We start from the raw sequence: 21,312 nt of genomic DNA on the forward strand, positions 1-21,312 counted from the left end.
GGTGATGTTGGCTCTGGCAGAATGTGAGGGTTGGTTTAGGTTTCGTGCAGGGCTTTGGTCAAGGTCTGTGGGTTGTAAGTAGTCTAGTGGAGGCGTAGTTGAGGAAATGCGAGTAAATGTGAGGTTAGTTTAATAGTTTTGCATGAGTTAAACTATCTATTTAATAGCTTGACTTGACCTGAGTAGCTATTTTATTTAATTTAATTGGAGCCATCTGAAATCTCCAATTTAAATAAAAACATCTGAGCACAGAAAAATAGAGTAATGGTCTATCATAAGGACCTCTGGAATGGGAGAATGAGCAGGAAGAACAAAAGCAACAGTCTGAGACTGTCTGGAGACAGGAAAGTTTAAAATGATATGTCCTGACGGCCAATGAGCCTGTTCAATACTATCATAAAGAAACAGATAGAACATAGAACATTACAGCGCAGTACAGGCCCTTCGGCCCTCGATGTTGCACCGACCTGTGAAACCAATCTGAAGCCCATCTAACCTAAACTATTCCATTATCATCCATATGTTTATCCAATGACCATTTAAATGCCCTTAAAGTTGGCGAGTCTACTACTTTTGCACGCAGGGCATTCCACGCCCTTACTACTCTCTGAGTAAAGAACTTACCTCTGACATCTGTCCTATATCTATCACCCCTCAATTTAAAGCTATGTTCCCTCGTGCTAGCCACCACCATCCGAGGAAAAAGGCTCCCACTGTCCACCCTATCTAATCCTCTGATCATCTTGTATGTCTCTATTAAGTCAAGATGAGGTGTGAATGGCTGCACACAGCTGTCTGAATGCAACATGAAGGGATGAAGAAAAAAATGAGACAAACTGCATCAACAAAAAGTCACAAAACAAAAACAGAAATTGCTGGAGATGCTCAGCAGGTCTGGCAGCATCTATGGAGAGAGAAACAGAGCTAACATTTCAGATCCAGATCCAGTGACCCTTCTTCAAAACAATTAAAAATCAACTAAATTTAGTTGGAGGCATATGTTTTCTAGTTGTTAGACTGAACATTGAGTTGAGAAGGCTGCACCGCAATGAGGTGACTGTTGAGGTTCTTCACTGGAGCAGGCCAAGGACAGAGAGGTCAGAGTGGGATCAGGATGGAGAATTGCAATGACAGTTGACTGGAATTTCAGGAATATGCCTGTAATTTGGGGGTGTTACTCCACAAAGCAGTCACCCAGCCTCTTTTGGTCTCCGCATGTACGGATGGCTGCAGTGAGGCTAATGAATACATTATACTAAATGGAAGGAAGAACAAATAAATCACTGGCTCACTTGGAAGGAGTGTTCAAGGTCATGGGTACTGAGAAAGAAAGAGACAAAATGAATGATGTTTTACCTGTCAAAAGACTTTGGGACCATTTCACAGACAACTTAACTGGTGATGATAATACTGAATAATGTTAAAACCAAAATGTTCAAATACTCCGCAGAGAGAGTCTTGTATTGTCATAGTGCACTACAGCAGTGATATATTAGGTCAACAAGATGTACAAAACAGATCCACAGTCAGCCTATTTCCTTAACAGGAAAGGCTTCGGAAATAAAGGGTCGCAGAAGTCCTAGTTCAGGATTCTCTTAAGGTTAACATTTAGGTTCAGTTGGCAGTTAGGAAGGCAAATGCAATGTCAGTATTCATTATGAAAGGCAGAATACAAGGGCAGGGATGTACTGCTGAGGCTGTATAAGGGTCTGGTCAGACTGCATTTGGAATTTTGTGAGCAGTTTTGGGCCCTGTATCTAAGGAAGGATGTGCTGTCATTGAAGGGAGTCCAGAGGAGGTTTACAAAAATGATCCTGGGGATAATGGACTTATCACATGAGGAACAATTGAGGACTCTGGGTCTGTACTCAATGGAGTTTAGAAGGGTGAGGAGGGGGATCTGATTGAAACTTACAGAATAGTGAGAGGCCTGGATACAGTGGACATGGAGAAGATATTTCTACTGGTAGGAGAGACTAGGAGCCAAGGGCACATCTTCAGAGTGAAGGGACAACCCTTTAGAACTGGGACAAGGAGGAATTTCTTCAGCCAGAGGGAGGTGATTCTGTGGAATTTGTTGTTGCAGAGGGCTGTGGAGGCCAAGTCATTGAGTGAGATAGATCAGTTCATGTTTAGTAAGGGGACCAATGGTTATAGGGAGAAGGCAGGAGAATGGGGTTGAGAAACATGTTGATATCAGCCATGATTAAATGGCAAGCAGACTCAATCAGCTGAATAACCTAGTTCTGCTCCTATATCTCATGGTCTTGTGGTTTAACTACATGTTCCCACACAGTAAGCACACAGGCCATCTTCTCGTATCTTCCATTGACCAAATATAATTTGTAAAACCTGAGACTAATGTCTGACTACTCTTATCCAAGTAAATATCAGGTGAGTTAGGGAAGAGTCAAAAAAGGGGAGAAGTAAATATAATTAATGTATAAGCAACTGAAACAAAACATGATGCAGGATTCAAAACTTTTGAGTTATGAAACTAAAGTTCTGTTTCTCTGCAAGGCTGTTAGAAATCCAATTTATGACTCCCTTTATATTGCTTCATTTCAAAACTGTGTTCTGGATAAATTTGCAAAACATTGTGAAATTATCACAGTATTTCCTATAATTTCTATATTCAGTTTCTCAAGTTGTAAACTGTACAATTATCAATGACAAAAAGAAAGAAGAAGGGTCTCGAGGGTCTCGAGAAAAATCCACATGGTTTTTTGATTTTTATTTTGATTCACAGCCATTCTGATATTTGTAATTGTTACACAGACTGCAGAGACAGGATACATATATGTGTGTACATATATATATATATATATATATCTGTGTCCATGTGTCTCTACATGTTCAGTTCATAGTTGTAATGCTTCAAAAAAGATGTTGAGTGGACACCAGGCGATTTTGCAAGATTAGTGAGACATCGTTTTGTTCATCAGTTTAAGGCATCCACAGGGTGCTCCTTTTCAGAATTTCATTAACTAAGACTGAGAAATAAAATGTCTTTTTCAGCAAGGTACAAGCATTGCAGTGAACTGAGACAAAAGGGAGACAGTAAATTCCCACTCAAGAAGGGAGTCATACTCTCAAACATAGGCACAAAAGACGACACTCATTGTTTTGATCTAAAACAAGGCAGAGCTAAAAGGCCTGAAGTATTCTTATACTGACAGAAAATGGGTAAGACGTGAAACTGTAGCTTGAATTTGTTGCTGGTGAATTCACAATTTGATGTAATCATTTCAATAATGAATTTTCTAAGATGCAGAAATTTGCAGATATTTTTGTCCGTAAGAGATTTGGTCTTCGCAGGTATCAGTGCTATTTATAGTCTTTTATTCCAGTTTTTCCAGTTTTTATTATACCCAGCACACAGTTAAATCTACTCCATCAGCGACACACCCATGTTCAAATTGAAATGTAGACAATTTACAACAATTTATTCAAAGAACAGATTGTCCAAATGGACAGAGTATTAAATATATCTGTAGGCCATCCCTCCAACTATAGATAATCCTTTATATATTACTGTCCATACCATCTCCTTAACCCATTCAAAGATTGATATTGTTTCTGCCAATTCAATTGAGTGGATGTTCTGGTGAATTATCAAAATAAAAGAAAACAGCCTTGTCGTCTTAAGGAAAAAATACAGACCAAGTCATCTTAATGAAAGCCAGATCCATCAAACTGGAGACTTGCATCATTCAAAAGAAGTTGTGGAGGAATATACAATGCATAGGAATGTTGAGGTTAATTATCTGTGCTTTATTTTCCATGATTTCAGGTCAGTGTTAGTGTTGTAGTTGTACAGGAATCGCTAGGCTTAGGGGTACAGTAAGTTCTGGAGCATAAGTCTTCAGTATTATTGCCAGAATGTTATCAGGGCTCAAAGTCTTTACATCTTCCAATGTCTTCAGCCATTTCTTAATGTTATGTGGAGTGAATGAAATTGGCTATAGATTGGCATCTGTGATTCTGGGGCCTTAGAAGGAGGCCAAAATGAATCATATCTAGCTGAAGAACATGCTTTTAATTGAAAATTTTCAAGGATGCTTTTCACATATTTTACAATAATAGCATAGAAAGTTAATGTACCCATTACCTACTCTGTAGATTCTACAAACAATAATAATATCAGGTCAGCAATGATAGACCATTTAGAATTCTCTAAAATTCCCACCGTAATGCCAGATCCTCTTTGCTAATTTTATTGATTTTTCTCCGAAGTAGACTCAGTTGTTTGTTCAAGCTTATTTGCCATGTACTTCTGTCTCATTAAACTAGAATGAAAAAGCCTTAAATTATTCATTTATGATAGTGAAAGAGGCTCCTGTTTCGATCAACCATTTGTATGTTTCTCGGGAGGGTAAGCATTTCTGGTCCAGTTTTTGGAGCGAGTGACAATTTCATTCAGTGACTGCCATGAATTGCCTTATTGCTGTTTTAACCTTTGTTGAGATACATAGCATGATATTGCAATCACCCAATCCGCTTTCTTTTTCTTTTTTACAGAGGATGTGTTTCTGTTACAGACCAGAGACCATAAAAACCCAGTTATTTATGTTTTATTCAGAACTACAAGGTAAACTTCAATCTCCAGCTGACAACTTTGTCACTGCTCTTTCCAATTCTGATACCTGTATGTAAGGCAAGGCAGGGATTCAGATTCATGCTGGTATGGAACAGGCACAGACTAACAATGTGGAACAGGCTGATGTGATAAATGTTCATGATAATTATTTAAGAATTTAGGTTCTAAAGTAGAAAGAACCATATATAATAAAAAGAATGGACAGTGTATGCTGGAGATCTGAAATAAAAACAGAAAGTGTTGGAGAAACCCAGTATGTCTAGCAGCATTTATGTAATGAGTAACAGAGTTAACATTTCAAATTTAATATTACTCTTGATTGGAATTCTATAGCTCTAGTTTCGTTTTGTGTTTCAACATTATGTGTGTTAAAGGGGATCTTGTAGTTTCATTTTTGAGTTCTATGATAAGTCTCAAAAGTTAAAACTCTGAATGTTTGCAATTTATATTGCAGCTCAGGTGAATATGAGTTGGAACTGAAGCTAAAATCCTTTCTTCTACTAATTGTTCCAATGCAGTCTGATGTACGAAAAGCTATATTAAGCTTAATGTTTGCATTCCCATTCACATTCAGTTGAATTTTCTCAGGAGTACCATGGGTCGTAAAATAATGGAACAGAGTCAAAAACCTCAGGGACATCCTGTTACAGATGAATCCATTAGAGCTGTTGGCACTGAAAATAATGGTAGAGACCTATTAAAGAATAAAATTAATGCCATTCTAGAAATGTAGTGCTTGTACCATTTTGTGGTTTATATGTCTGGGCTTCGCAGTCATTTCCCCCACTGGAATCCTTACATTCAGTTGTTGTTGCTCCAGGTAAACTTTTGAGGTAATGTAAAATAAATAAGACTGTTATTTCCAATATAAATTACATGTGAAACTGGAACTGCAGCCAGGATAGACTCATTGGTGCAAGCTGTTCTCTGCAGAGCAGCCCTGTGTATTAATACATCAGTACATACTCAGAGCTCCGCTCTTTAATTTGTTGGGTTTTAATCTAGGATGAGAGTGTACAAGATCACATGCATTTTCTTTAAATGAGAAAGGCATTGGAAAATAAAGTTGCACTCAATATTCCAATCTAAATTGCAGCTTCTGAACTGTCTGGATTACATTCTTCTGACCATTGTAAATTCAAATGGCAGTGAGATAACATCCTGCAGAAAGTCTCATGTCTCCTGCTCTATTAACGAAACTGATTTCCTCCCAGAATAATTCTATGTTCTACTGATTTCAGTATGCATTTTGTTAAATTAATTCAAGTATTTAACAGAAGGTTTGTGATTTCCAAACTGTTTGAAGGCCACTGTAGATCATGGCATGTGTGATAACCCCATTTTTTTGGCATCATGTTTTTGAAAATGCTTCACCTATTGGTATACCCTTTTCAGCCATGAATATTTACCAATATTAGTGTAAGCCTCACCTGCAAATATGCTGATGGTACATCATAACGCAGTGTAAGGGGTCAAACAGGCAATAGGGACCATCTTGTGAAGAAGTGCAACAGTTTGTTTTTTATTTGTTCATAGGAATTTGCTCATTGGCAAGGTCAACATTTACTGTCCACCCCAATTGCCCTTGAATTGAGCAGCTTGCTGGACCATTTCAAAGGGCAGTTAAGAGTCCATTGTATTACTCTGGGTCTGAAGTCACAGGTGGGCCAGACCTCCCAAGTTTCCCTCCATAAAGGACATTGATGAACCACATTAGTTTTTATGACAAACAGCAGCAGTTACCTGGCCACTGTGAGGCCAGCTTTTAATTCCAGGATGTTTTTTGTATTGAATTCAATTTCAAAATGTCTCCATCTGCCATAGTGTTCCCTGTGCATTAGCCTGGAGCTCTTGATTACGAGTCTAGTGATTTTACTCCCTATGGACCACCTCCCTGCACCCACATAGGGCAGGCAATGCACAGCCAACAGCAAAAACAGCAACTACTCATAGACCCACTAGATCCTCACTTTTACAATAAGCATACAAGTCGACTCCTATTCTTGAGAGATTTTTCAAGGCTTCAAATGTTGAACTATACATTGATATCTTCGGTAGTTTCAAAAGAATAAAACAAATGAAAGGAAATAAATCCATATTTGATCCATCATTATTTCTTTGACTAGCAAACATACTGATGATTTAGCTCCAATTCATGTCAACCTATTTTAATTCTTCTATTCTGTCTTCCTTCACATTAGCCAATATTTTCAGTGCCCTGGCTAAAGAAAATGGCAATGCAATGACCCATGCTTCTGCCAATGCCACACAATTGTCAACTATCACAAAATGGGCAAGAGTTTGTTTGAGTTGACCCTTCTTCCTAAATTCATCTTCCTGTCTTGTCCACTTATCTCTCTTGTTCTAGCTGCCAGCAAACACTGAAAACTCAGTATGGGAGGAACAATCTGCAGAAACCTGCCCAGTAGTACTAATGAGGTGATGGTAAAGTTATGTAGACTTCTAGGTAACTCAAAAACTAAATATGTTAGACAGAAAAATCGAGAAATCTTACACTTTTAAATGCACGTTATGAAAGATTTCAATTTGTGGGATCGAACTGTGTGCAAGTTGAGTACCATGTTTCTTATGATTCAGGAGGACTGGATTGGCTGTGAGCTGATTTAGGACCACACATCATGAAAGACATGACATAATGCAAGTTATCAATTACGTACTGATATAGAAAGACTAACTGCTGTATCCACATGTAGCCTTTGACAATGCCGAATCTGTATTTCACAGCAATGTATTCCAAGGGTTTGCTGTATGTGCCTATCACATGTCTGTGGTCCGTGAAGCATTCAATGGGCCCTATGCACATAAAGAGGGACCTGAGTACCACTGGGCTGTGTATGAGGATAAAGTGCCTTATCCAAGACCAGGCTGTGTAAGTGTGTTTTATGTTAAAGTTAACATTTTACTGTGTATGAATAACAAATGAATTTAACAAATAAACATTTCATGCAAATGCCAACCCTCAGAGTTTAACTTTCAGCTCTTTCCTAATGTGGTGTAATTACTGAACAATGTAATTAGGAGACCTCCATATTGTACGATGACCCCAAGTTTGTGCCTTTGACTGACCGTAAATAATTCTCATTCTGAACTCTGGGAAGGCACCAAGCAGTGGCCAAAAATATTTGGTTAACTGTGGGCTCGATTCAGATACTCACAATAACTGAAATTAATATGGCACCTCAAATTTGTTGAAACACCCAAAAACACTTTCCAGGAATGTTATAAGCCCATATGACCCTGAGGGTGGACCAAATAAAACAGATGCGCAAGAGATTTACAAAAATTGACAAGGATGTTACCAGGGCTGGAGGGTTTGAGTTATAAGGAGAAGCTGGATAGGCTGGCACTTTTTCCCCCTGGAGCTTAGGAGTTTGAGGGTGAACAGCCGAGGTCTTTTCCCCAGAGTAGGGGAGTCCAAAATTGAGAGGGGAAGGATTTAAAAGGGACCTGAGGAGCAACTTTTTCATGCAGTAGGTGGTGCATATATGGAATGAGCTGCCAGAGGAAGTGGTGGAGGCTGGTACAATTTAAAAGGTATTTGTACAGGTACATGGATAGGAAAGGTTTGAAAGATATGGGCCAACTACAGGCAAATGGGACGAGTTCATTTTAGGTATTCTGGTTGGCATGGATTAGTTGGGCCAAAGGGTCTGTTTCCATGTTGTATTACTGTATGACTCTAAGAGACCAGGATCAGATAAGCGCAGAGATCTTGGAGGATTTAGAAGCTGGAGAGATTGGAGAGATAGGAAGGAGTGAGGTCCTGGAGGGATTGGAGAGATAGGAAGGAGTGAGGTCCTGGAGGGATTGGAGAGATAGGAAGGAGTGAGGTCCTGGAGAGATTGGAGAGATAAGAAGGAGTGAGGCCCAAGAGGGATTTGGGGACGAAGATGGGAATGTTAAAATCAAGGTGTTGCTTGGCCAGGAGTCAGTGTAAATCAGTGTTAAGGGCTGATAGAGGTTCAGGACTTTCTCTGAGTGAGGACCTGTCCAGCAGGAAGGAAGGCAGAATTGAATATTTCAGCAGCAGATGAGCTGAGGTGAAGTCAACTGGTTTTGCAAAGGTGGAAATAGCTGGTCTTGGTAAACAATCAGTTCAGAAACTCACCCAAGGGTCAAATGCAACACCAAAGCTGTGAACAGATTAAATTTATCTCAGGCTGTTGCCAGGTTATGGAGTCAATAGCTAGAGAACAGGGTTCAGCACAAAGCCCAGAAACAGTGCCTCCAGTCTTCCCGATATTTAATTAAAGGAACATATAAACACTTGTGAAATAACTCCACAGAGGTCGCTATCCCGTCACCATCCCATCACCATGTCGCCCTTTATTTACACGTGGAGAATCCTTGACATTGATCCAGCTCCCTCTGAGCCACTCTCAGAGTGAACAGAACCTCTGACACTCCTGTTTATATCTGTCACCGAGAACTCCCTGATTGGACCAGGTTAACAGCCCCAATCAGGAAACTCATATTCTATGAGGTCCACCTGGCTGACCTTGTCACAATCACTACAGGATGAATCAGGAGTAGGAGGATAAGTAGGACATTCAGCCCCTCAAGCCTGTACCACCATTCAATATGATCATGGCTGAACCTCAACTCTCCATTCACACCCATCTCTGATAATCGGTCGTGGCATTTCTTAATAAGAATCGATTGACTTCACCTTAAAATAGTCAATGACTTTGCTTCTACTACATTTTCAGGAACAGAGCTCCAAAGACTCAGGACTCTCTGAGAGAAAAGCAAAATACTGTATCACTGTTTTAATGTGACCCCAGGTTCTAGATGCTTCCACAAGAGGAAACATCCATTCATTCAAGATCCCTCAAGATTTTGTTTCAATCAAACCACCTCTTCCTCATCTCCAGTGGATACAAGCCCAGTCTCTTTAACCTTTCTTCACAGGATAAATCATCATTCAGCTCAGCCTCTGAAATGAAGTGAGATGTATCAGGGAACAAAAAGTGTCAAAATTGGCAGTCTGCTAACCTGTGAACTAAAACAAGTTTGCAAAAGCAAACCAATCATAATTCATAGCATTAGGATAGCCATTAAACTTTTGAATAATGATGTTCTTGTTAAAAGAGGCCATTGCCCAGGATACACAGTAAATGTAATATTGTTATTTTCACCCAGGTAGTGTCACACTCTGTTGGAGAGAATTGAAAGATTATGTCAATAACTATCCAATATCCGTGCTCAATGTGTAGACTGTTCCATGAAATCACTGGATAATTCTGAAGGGAAATGCGTTGTTGCTTAATTGAGCATTTCTCTCACTTTTCCAATGAAAGTTTTCATTGTATTATTGACAAGAATTGTAAATCTGCAATGGCTAAGAATTTGTATCATTTGTCCATAAATGAGACAAGTTGTTTAACTAAATCCTAAAATATATAACAACCTAAATATTTATCAAAAAGTTGCAGACAAAAAGTCATTACAGCTCTGGTAAAAAAAAAAGGATCTTCTACTCCCAATGCTGTTAACTTACTCCTGAAACCAATACCCACTATACTTTAAAATCATCCCATCAGCTGATGTTCAAACACATCGCACCTACAGTGCACTAAATGTGTAAAGGCCAAATGAACAATAAATTGTGTTCATTTATGTGTCAATTCACTTTTCTCTAAATTCTGTTTTCAACAGAATGTCAAAGGTGAGGCAAATAACTTCTCTTGCCAATGATGGTGGTGAATTATAAATACCTCACAAGAAGCTGGACTGTTTAGGCTTCCTAAACAAATCTGAATCCTGTTTCAAAAGGAAGTGTACAGTTTGCTTTCAGCACTGACCCAAGGAAATCAAAGCGAGCAGCTTAAATATTTGTGAGGACACAGGGAATCTCCTTTCCCACACTGTCACTAATTTTATTGGTTGCAGAACCATCTTATTTATAAATCCAAGAAAGATTTTTGTGGAATTCTTTAACCACTAATGGGTTCCTTCAATAAGAAACAGTTCCAAGGACAAAATGAGTTCAAATGTACTGTTGTATGTTTAAATGGGTTAATTACCCAACGTTATTGGATTAACAGTAACTTTGTGTAATCCTCTTTAATCCTTTAAGATTCAATAAATGGAAAGAGGTCATTCTCCTTTCCTCTCCTGTTCTCTTGGCTCCTGCCTTATCTGCCCTTCAGACTTACCCAAATGACACATGCACCAAGACCAGGTTTAGCCAGCTGCCAGTACATTGCGTGGGATGATCAGTGTATCTGTCCATGTGGTACGCCTGACAATCACTCATCACATTTAAACACTTCTAGCTGGAAGTGAGTTTTAGCATCATGTTGAAGCAATTGGATTACCATTCAGTGGGTAAGAGTCTTCATGCGCCCTAATGAGAGCTAGCCAAAGCTGAAACTACCACATAGATCATCAGAAAAGATTTGCTCTCACTGGGAGGTTTATGCCATTCTTCCAAAAACTGCTGAAGCAGGAATTGTCTTTCTACAGAAAGAGAACACATTAACCAGTTTGATTTTGGTTTTTACTGAGAAGTTGGAAAGCAATTTCTCCCTTAAAAATTAATATGCCTTTGCGTAATCCAAATTGTTTGTAGTCAATGTTCCAACAAAGATTCTGCAGTCTATGACCACCTTTTATCCACAGGTGACCATCAAACATTCAATGGACCCTTCCTTTGAAAGAAAATCACAATGATAGCAGGAGAGTTGCCTAGCTGTCAGATATTTTACTCAGGTTCCAGGGGAAATAGGAGAGACTGCAAGATTATGTTAGTTAAGTTAAATGTGAAAGTTAGATAACACTGTCAAAAATAGCAATGAATAATTTTCTCCCTTTTCAAAAGCCTCACACTTGATTGAGCTTTCAAATGTATAATCAAACAAATCCTTCATTGTCACACTTCCATTTGTCATCAGTACAAATGCTATTTGTGTTTATTAAATGTAATTGCCTGTTGCGGGGGACAATGATGGAGTATCAATGTGATGTGCTATAGCTTTTATAGATGCTGCTTTAACTCCCCTATTTTCCCAGAAGTTTGATCTTGACTGCCCATTTTGGTAAGGGACCAGGTGGTGGCCAGCCTTCTGCCAGAGGTTGTGGGGAGAAGCAAGGTCAAATTATCACAAATGGCTATGTTTTCAAGTCGGTCTCATATTGCAAGATACCTACGTTTGCAACTCAGGGTCACTGAGTTTCACAGAAGCCAGTTCTTAATTGGTATCAAATTTGTTGAGATTTGTTAAATTTAGTAGTCAGGAACATAATGTAAAAAATGAATCTTTTGGTCATTGATCTGAACAGGTCCTGACTAATGTATCCTTTGAAAATGTGCATAACATAACTGGAAGTTAGAATGTAACCTTCCAGTAGTGACCTCAACCCAAATAAGACTGGTAAAAGGAAAACAGTACCAAACATGTACTGGTGAATGGCTTAAAGGTGTAAAAGCGCTCTGCCTGAAGCGTGTAATTACATGTTAGAAGCATTACATTTTGTTTTCAGGGTGGAGAAAATGATGGTTCAATGGTTTAATAAGCTGTTATTTCACTTCTGGGATCAGGTCCAAACAGATGGGGTGAAAATCTTCCATTAGATGGCTGTTTATATATATAAACAAAGTGTTTGGGCATGTGCAGTGAATTCTGGGCAGATGTAAAAATTTGTCAAGAAGCAAACAAATATGATTCCCATCAAAGGTAATGATGATACTATAAACATCTATAGGATAGGGAATATGGATATTGGGAATGTCCTGTCAATCTGCACAGGCATTATTCTATATCTGGGAATTTAGAGAGAATGGTTAGTGTAACAGGCTCTGCCTTGTATCTGATCTATTCTATGTCTAAACTGCAATATAATCAATGGAATCAGGTGAGGTATAAGTGGGTATGTTTGAGTGCATGATATGATAATGATATATAGTATACATCATGATAGGAAGTGAAACCATCTTGCTGTCTCTCACAATGACACAGTAGGATGAAACCACAGTAAGATGTAACTGACTAAAGTTAGTGATGTCCCTCTGTCAATCATTTTTTTAGGAGTACAATGAGACCAACAATATTTCCAGATTGTACCTCCCTAATCCAGCACTCTCTCATCCAGTAACTTTTCTGTTCCAGCACACACCATTCTGGCAGTTTCCCCTCTAGTAACTTTGCATCAGTCTTTATTCATGTTACTTATTGTTACACTTTGTCCAGTTTTAATTCCATAAATCCTGATTTTTGGTGCCCAATTGGAAAATCATTCATCAGGGCTTGGGCTAACAAGTGGCCAGGAAACTTCATGCTACACAAATGCCGGACAATGACCATCTTCAATGAAATACAACCTAACCAACATCGCTGAATCCCCACTATCAACATCCTGGGGGTTACAATTGACCAGAAACTCAACTGGACTCGCTACATAAATACAGTGGCTACAAGAGCAGGTCAGAGGCTAAGAATACTGCGGCAAGTAACTCACCTCCTGACTCCCCAAAGCCTGACCACCATCTACAAGGCACAAGTCAGGAGTGTGATGGAATACTCCCCACTTGTTTGGATGGGTACAGCTCCAACAACTCTCAAAAACGTTTGACAGCACCATCCAGGACACAGCAGCCTGCTGAACCAGCTCCACATTCACTCCCTCCACCACCAACACTCAGTAGCTGTAGTGTGCACTATGTGCTATCCTGTCCTTCTCCTACACACCCAGATGTAATCTGGATGTCGGTTTACAATCAGCTAGCAGTCTCTCAGCTGAGACGTCCCCCTTCAATTTAATCTCACTCATTCTCCACATTCACCCATCCTGGTCTTGGTCAAATCCAAATATTAAAACACCACTTAGCTCAGGATGTTCCAAATGAAATTCCTTCAGTGCCAATAATTGTCTACCAAAGAGGTGAGGTAACTCAAGGTCAGTTTTCTCCATATTTTAATCCAGAGGATCTGTTTAGACAACTCCAGCTACCGTTCTGAGGAACAGTGGTACTGGGTTCAAGCTCTAACTCTGCTCCTTTTCCACAGATACTGCCGGACCTGCTGAGTTTCTCTAAGAGTTTCTGTTTTTGTTTGTTTCAGATTTCCAGCATCTACAGCTCTTTGTTTTATTTATCCAACTGCCCATATGGTTTAGAAATGTTAACTCACCAGGCACGGTGAATGAGATTTGGGACGTTATCCAGTTGGTACCTTCCACAACGAACAATCAGGGAAGCAGTCCTGTAAAAATTCTGAGCTCATCACAACAGCATAGAGTGTTAGATTCTGAAAGAATAACATTGATTAATGGGTCCATTTTAAAAGGGACAGGACATCTATAACAATGACACTCTCTGGTATGACTTAACATCCAGTAACTCGAAGACATTGTTGTGGTTTGAAGCAGTTTGTTAAGCAGCTGTATTTTGTGTTATTTCAAGTAAATGTGAATCTTCATTTGTAATTCGCGTTTGATCTGATTTATGCTAAAATACCAAAAACGGTTGTATTGTTTTGTCTTGCTGAAACCTTGTGTACAAAGCAGTTGGAATTTTGAACTCATATTCCAAAATGGATTCAAAAACAGAAATTGCTGGAAAAGCTCACCAGGTCTGGCAGAATCTGTGGAGGTAAATCAGAGTTAACGTTTCAGGTCCAGTGATCTTTCTTCAGAACTGATGGATTAAACCAAAATGAATTAATTCCTTCCAACTTGACACAACAATTGAAAACAGTTTTGCTCTCGGTTGCAGTGTGCCAGTCAGATTAATGCACCTCCTGGTGGTAAATATCGTTCAACAAAAGATTACCCGGATGATGTCCTTCGCTTTGTACGCAGTCACCCCATTATGTACCAATCGGTCTATCCTGTACACAAGAGGCCGGTGCTGCTGAGGACGGATGGGAAGCACAACCTGAAGCAGTTAGTTGTTGATCGAGTCGATGCTGAAGATGGTGAATATGATGTTTTGTTCATCGGCACAGGTAAAACTGAGATTAACTGAAAATGCTTGGAAATTGGGATAAAAACTTTTGATGGAAGGTACATTTTAGAAAATGTTCCTCTTTTGGAACTGAGTCCAACTGCAGCCTCAATAGCAATTCAGTGAAAATTTTCCTGTACCAATGAGTAGAATGGGGAAGCCATTCCCACTCATAAAAGGATCAAGAACAAGAGGGCATAGATTTAAGGTGATATGCAAATGAAGCAAGGGTGACATGAGAAAAAACTTATTTTCATACAGCATGTAGTTAAGGTCTGGAGCACACTGCCTGGAAATGTGTTGGAAGCAGGTTCAGTTGAGGCATTCAAATAGACATTGGGTGGTTTCACAGATAGAAATGTTGTGCAGAGATATGGGGAAAAGGCAGGAGATTAGCACGAGATAATAGAACCGGCACAGGCATGATGGGCTGAATGGTTTCCTTCGGTGCTGTGACCATTCTGTGATTCTGTGAAGTCATAATTCATATTCTATGGTAGGAATACAAATTCTGTATTTTGTACCAGGAGAAGGCAGGAGAATGGGGCTAAGTAACTTATCAGCAGTGATTGAGTGGTGGAGTAGACTTGATGGGCCAAATGGTCTAATTCTGCTCATATAACTCATGGTAATCACAAGTTTAGGTCAAGTTAACTACTTTTCCCATTAAATCAGTTTGTAATTATAAAATAAAAAATTCAGGTCAATTGAAACAAATTTTATTGTTTTTAATTTATTCCAAATTACAAGCTGCTGGGTGATGTTACCATGACACAATATTTGATTGTGGTCAGTGAATGAAGAAGCTGAGATATCAACTGATGTGAAGTTGATTGGCTGGAAGTTGGGAATTGATGGAGTATGCAGAGTGACTGTAGATCCCAGAAAAATAAATACTGCTCCTAGTCTCAAAAATGCTTAAAAAAGATGAAGCTTTGGCAATTTGCTGAGCATCTTCCAGAGTCTTTATTGACCTGTGATTAGGCCAGAACGAACAGGGCACATGCTGTGTGCAAACATTGAAGCCCAATTAAAATATAACAAAGGGCCTCCCACAGAAGGTTAACCAATAGGATCCAACTCAGAGTGAGAACAACCAGATCAGGAGCTGACACTGAGCAGAACATGACCCAGTGCCACGTTCAGCTCCTCTTAGGAGTCAAATTTCAAATTGAGTGAATACTTCCAGTTAATTTTCCTGCAGAACATTGGAAATTAATTGCTTGCAAACTATTTACAGAAGTCTTTTTCATTTGACCAGATGCAGGAATAGTGTTAAAAATTGTTACAATTTACAATCAGGAAACTGAAGCAATGGAGGAAGTTGTGTTAGAGGAGCTACAAGTTTTTAAGGTGAGAATGTGCATTTTGTGATTTTTATCATCGAAGTTATATTTGGGATTTACATGTGAATGTACCACTAGAATATTATTGAGCGTTGAGTAACTCAAACACTTGTTTGAATTTCAGGTGCCAACACCAATTATCACCATGGATCTTTCTGTTAAACGGGTAAGAGATTTGCAAATCTAATGGAAGGAGATAAAAAGTTCCCTTAATGAGCAATGATAGATTATTCAAAGAACTAAATCTCCACTTTATGGAACAATTAACAGGAGGTGCTTTTCCACAATGCACACAAAGACCAATAGGAATAGCAATATGTTTATATAATCGCGTTTATGATGGAAGACCATAAGGACAATCATTACTGAGATCACACTTAGAGAAGAAGAGAATATTTCATGTAACATCTCAGCACTATGCAAACAGCAAGCACAATAGATGTTGAGGTTGGTTGGCTCGCTGAGCTGGTTTGTTGTTCCGCAGACGTTTCATTACCATGCTTGGTAACATCCTCAGTGCAGCCTCTGATGAAGCGTCGGTGTGTTTTCCCACCTGGTTTTTAAACGCTGGGGTTCGTTGCGATGGATTGCCTCACTTCCGGGTTTCCTCCGTAGTGGAATGTATATCGGGTCACGAACACTATTTAAAAAGGCAACAACACACTGCAGCAACATGGAACTGTGCCAAGAGGAGGAGGAATACCTCTTCCAAGTGTTCAAGGATAATGGATATCCAAAGAACTAGGTCAGAAGATGCCTACAGAACAGCATCAGAAAAATTCTACACGCCCCGACACATTCATCACACTACCCTACATCAGGAACACTTCAGAACTCACCACAAGACTTCTACGACCGCTGGGCATCAGAGTGGCACACAAACCCACATCAACCCTACGACAAGTGCTCACCCGAACTAAAGACCCACTCCCCACCATGGACAGGACCAATGTCATCTACAAGATCCCCTGCAGAGACCGCGAGAAACACTACATCGGACAAACAGGAAGGAAACTAACAACAAGAGTACATGAACACCAACTGGCTACAGTTTTTTTTCTTACTCACTCATCTCAATCCACATGGACAAGGAGAACCACAACTTCGACTGGGACAACACCAAGATCCTGGGACAGGCCAGGCAGAGACAAGCACGAGAATTCCTGGAAGCATGGCACTCCACGAAGCAGGCTATTAATAAACACATTGAACTCGACCCCATATACATTCCACTACGGAGGAAACCTGGAAGTGAGGCAATCCATCGCAACGGACCACAGAGTTTAAAAACCAGGTGGGAAAACACACCGACGCTTCACCTTGGATGTTACCCGGCACGGTAACGAAACATCTGCAGAACAACAAACCAGCTCGGCAAGCCAACCAACCTCAACACCCACAACCCGAGCTACAGATCTACTCCAAAACCTTAAAGCAAAATAGAACATAGAACAGTACAGCCAGGAACAGACCTTCAGGTCACCATGCCTGTGTTGACCCATGATGCCATTCCAAATTAATCCCAGCTGCCTCCACATGGTCTGTATCCTTCTATTCTCTGCCTGTCCCTGTGTCTGCCTAAAACCCGCTTAAACTTTGCTATCATGTCTTCTTCTACCACCTCCCCAAACTGTGTGTTCCAGACACTTAGCAACCTCTGAAAAAAAAACTTGTCTCACCCATCTCCTTTAAACTTTCCCCCTCTTATCTTAAACCTATGTCCCTGAGAATTTTACATTTCCACCCTGGGAAAGAGAATCTAACTATCCACTCAATCCATGCCTTTCTTAATCTTATACACTTCTATCAGATCGTCCCTCAGTCTCCAATGCTCTAGTGGAAACAATCCAAATCTGTCTGATCTCTCCTTATAGTTAATACACTATAAACCAGGCAACATCCTGGTAAACCTCTTTTGCACACTCTCCAAAGTCTCCATATCCTTCCTATAGTGTGGCAACAATACTCCAAATGTGGCCTCACTGAGCTTTTATACAGCTGCAACATGGCTTGCCAACTTTTATACTTGATGTTCTGACCGATGAAGGCAAGCATGCTGTACACCTTCTTTACCATCTTATCCACTTGTGTCATCACTTTCAGGGAGCTATGGACTTACACCCCAAGATCCCTCTGTTTCTCAAAACACCTAAGGCTCCTGCCATGTATTGTATATTTTTCACTTGCATTTGACCTTCCAAAATGCATCACCTCAAACGTGTTCAAATTGAACTCCATCCACTATTTTTCTGCCCATCTTTCCAACTGATCTATATCCTGCTGTATCCTTTGACAATCTTCCTCAAAATCCGCAGTTCCATCAATTTTCGTATCATCTGCAAACTTACTAATCAGACCACTGACATTTTCATCCAAATAATTTATATATGTATGTATGTTACAAACAACAGTGGTCTCAGCACTGATCCTTTCTAACACCACTGGTCACGGGCCTCCTATCAGAAAAACACCCCTCTGTCTTCTATGACCAAGCCAATTTTGTATCCAACTTGCTAACTCATCATGGATTATATGTAACTTAACATACAGGACGAAATTACCATGAGGGACCTTGTCAAATGCTTTAGTAAAGTCCATGTAGATAACATCTGCTGCCTTATCCTCATCAAACATTTCCTCACAAAACTCAAACAAGTTTGTACGACAAGACCTCCCCTGAACAAAGCAGCGCTGATGATTCTTAATAAGTCCATTCTTCTCTAAGTTTGAATAAATCCCAATGCCAATGATTTCCCTACCATTGATGTAATTTTCACTGGCCTATAACTTCCCGGATTATCTCTGTTGTCCTTCTTAAACAAAGAAACAACATTGTCCATTCTCCAGTCTTCTGGAACTTCACCTGTGGCTAAATAAAACATAAAGATCTCTCTCAAAGCCCCAGCAATCTCTTCCCTTTTCTCCTTCAGTATCCTGCGTTAGATCCCATCAGGCTCTGGGGACATATCTACCTTAATGCTTCTCAAGACACCCAATACCTCCTCCTTCTTAATGTCATAGAGTCATAGAGTAATACAGCATGGAAACAGGCCCTTCGGCCCAAACTGGTCCATGCTGACCGTGATGCCCACTCAGCTAGTTTCAATTGCCCGCATTTGGTCCATATTCCTTTAAACCCTTCCCATCCATGTACCTATCCAAATGTTTTTTAAATGTTTCTATTGTACCTGCCTCAACCACTTTCTTTGGCAGCCCATTCCATATACACACCACTCTCTGCGTGAAGTAGTTGCCCCTCAGGTCCTTCTTAAATCTTTTTCCTCTCACCTTAAACTTTTGCCCTCCAGTTTTCAATTCCCCATCCCGGGGGAAAAGAGTAAATGCATTCATCCTATCTATGCCCCCCATGATTTTATACACCTCAATAAGGTCACCACTCATTCTCCTATGTTCCAAGGAATAAAGTCCTAACCTGGCCAACTTCTCCCTCTAACTCAGGCCTACTAGTCTTGGCAACATCCTCGTAAATCTGCTTTGTACACTTTCCAGTTTAACTATGTCTTTCCTATAACATGGTGACCAAAACTCACACAATACTCCAAGTGTGGCCTCAGCAATGGCTTATACAACTGTAACATAACATCCTAGAACATTAACATATCCCTCCCTAATCTTACCATCATCCATGTTCTTCTCCTTGGTGAATAACAATGCGAAGTACTCATTAAGGACCTCACCCACTTCATCTGGCTCCATACATTAATTTTCACCTTTGACCTTGTGTGAATCTACCCTTTTTCCCTTGTTACCCTTTTGGTCCTGTTTTATGTATAAAATTCCTTGGGATTCGCTTTAATCCTACTTACCAAGGACATTTCATGGACCCTTCTAACCCTCCTAATTTCTTACTTAATTTCTTTCCTGCTTTTTTTATAATCCTCAAAGGCCTTGATTAATTTCAGTTTGCTAAATCTTACATCTGCTTCCTTACTCTTTTTGACTGAAATTACAACTAACACATCATTGTCTTGAATGAGGCTAATTTCAAGCAGGGAGTGTACTTGCGCCTCCGATTTCAAGTCTGTTTTTGGAAGAAGCAAAATTCTGCTCTCATTTTGTTGGATCAGGTGATGGTGGAAATTCACAGTATCTGTGACAGAAATTTACATTCACATTTCTGCCAGTGCCTCTCAGTAGAATGTTAAAGTGACATACGATAGGTTCTATCAAAGCATTTTGAGATACTGATGCAGTTGTTACACTTTCTGTTTCAAGGTTCCAGAATTTGCAAATTGTTTTTGGTTCGCTTTTGAGTCAATTTTTCTGTGTCTGCATTGGCTATGAACAGCATAATCTATGATTCTATGATTTTTTTTATTCTATCGGTCTGTGTCTGTACAAACTACAAATTGAATGAATGCCTGCAGTATCCAGAGACAACACTATCTATGTGTCTGTACGGGTCATAGATGAGATTATCTCTTGCCGTCATTAACAATTTCTAATATTAATTATTTTGTAACATTAAGTGTTTCAAAGAACTGATGACTGTGGTTCTGAATAACTCCTCTTTTATTTAATGCAGCAAAATTTATACATTGGTTCAAAATCAGGTATTGCTCAGTTGAGGATTCATCAGTGTGATATGTATGGTTCAGCCTGTACTGATTGCTGCCTGGCTAGAGACCCTTACTGTTGCTGGGATGGTGTGTCCTGTACCAGGTATTATCTACCTGGGACACCTGCTAAAAGGTAACTACATTCTATTACTGCTGTGGGACCTTGAATTCAGAATGATGACATTAATTTTTAACTTTAGAACTGGGCATATTTGAAGCAACATCTGACCTCAGGAAAAAGTATTTTATAAACTCTATCTTGATTATCTGGGCAAGTTTGCATCATGTCAGGTGTGATGAACATTTTTAATATCAGCACTCTTATTAAATTCATTTGAGCATGTCACTGGTTGGGCCAATGTTGATTGCCTGTGAGAAGCTGGTGGTGAGCTGTGATCCTGAAATGCTGCAGACCATTTACCCTTAGGGAGGGACTAACAGGGATTTCGGCCCAGTGACATTGAAGGAACTGTGAAACATTTCCGAGTCAGGATTGTGAGTAACTTAGAGGGGAACTTGCAGTTGGAGGTATGGAGGTTCCCATGTATCTATTGTCCTTTGCCTTCTAGATGGTATTGGTTGTGGGTTTGGAAGATGCTTGAGGTTTGATGAGGTACGAAAGTACATCTTGTAGATGGTGAATCGGCTTTGGGAATCAGGAGTTGATTACATGCTGTAGGATTCCCAGCCTCTGATCTGCTTTTGGAGTTATAGTACTTATATGGTGAGTCTAGTTCAGTTTCTGTTCAATGTAACCCCCAATTTGTTGATATTGAGGATTTTAATGATTATAATGCCATTGAATATCAAGCAGCAGTG

At 39.7% G+C, this 21,312-nt stretch overlaps 1 protein-coding gene across 1 annotated transcript in view; it reads left to right on the forward strand.

The window, feature by feature from the left end:
• The window catches only part of LOC109917558 (semaphorin-3E), a 125,750-nt gene that overhangs the window by 75,213 nt on the left and 29,225 nt on the right, over positions 1 to 21,312 (forward strand). Inside the window, exons 8-13 of the mRNA XM_048610232.1 lie at positions 4,522 to 4,591; positions 7,346 to 7,490; positions 14,337 to 14,568; positions 15,829 to 15,920; positions 16,038 to 16,079; positions 20,460 to 20,626. Of these exons, the coding sequence (XP_048466189.1) occupies positions 4,522 to 4,591; positions 7,346 to 7,490; positions 14,337 to 14,568; positions 15,829 to 15,920; positions 16,038 to 16,079; positions 20,460 to 20,626 (748 nt within the window). The remainder of the gene's footprint in view (positions 1 to 4,521; positions 4,592 to 7,345; positions 7,491 to 14,336; positions 14,569 to 15,828; positions 15,921 to 16,037; positions 16,080 to 20,459; positions 20,627 to 21,312) is intronic.

The sequence above is a fragment of the Rhincodon typus genome, chromosome 22, assembly GCF_021869965.1.
Source record: "Rhincodon typus isolate 14 chromosome 22, sRhiTyp1.1, whole genome shotgun sequence".
Lineage (NCBI taxonomy): Eukaryota > Metazoa > Chordata > Chondrichthyes > Orectolobiformes > Rhincodontidae > Rhincodon > Rhincodon typus.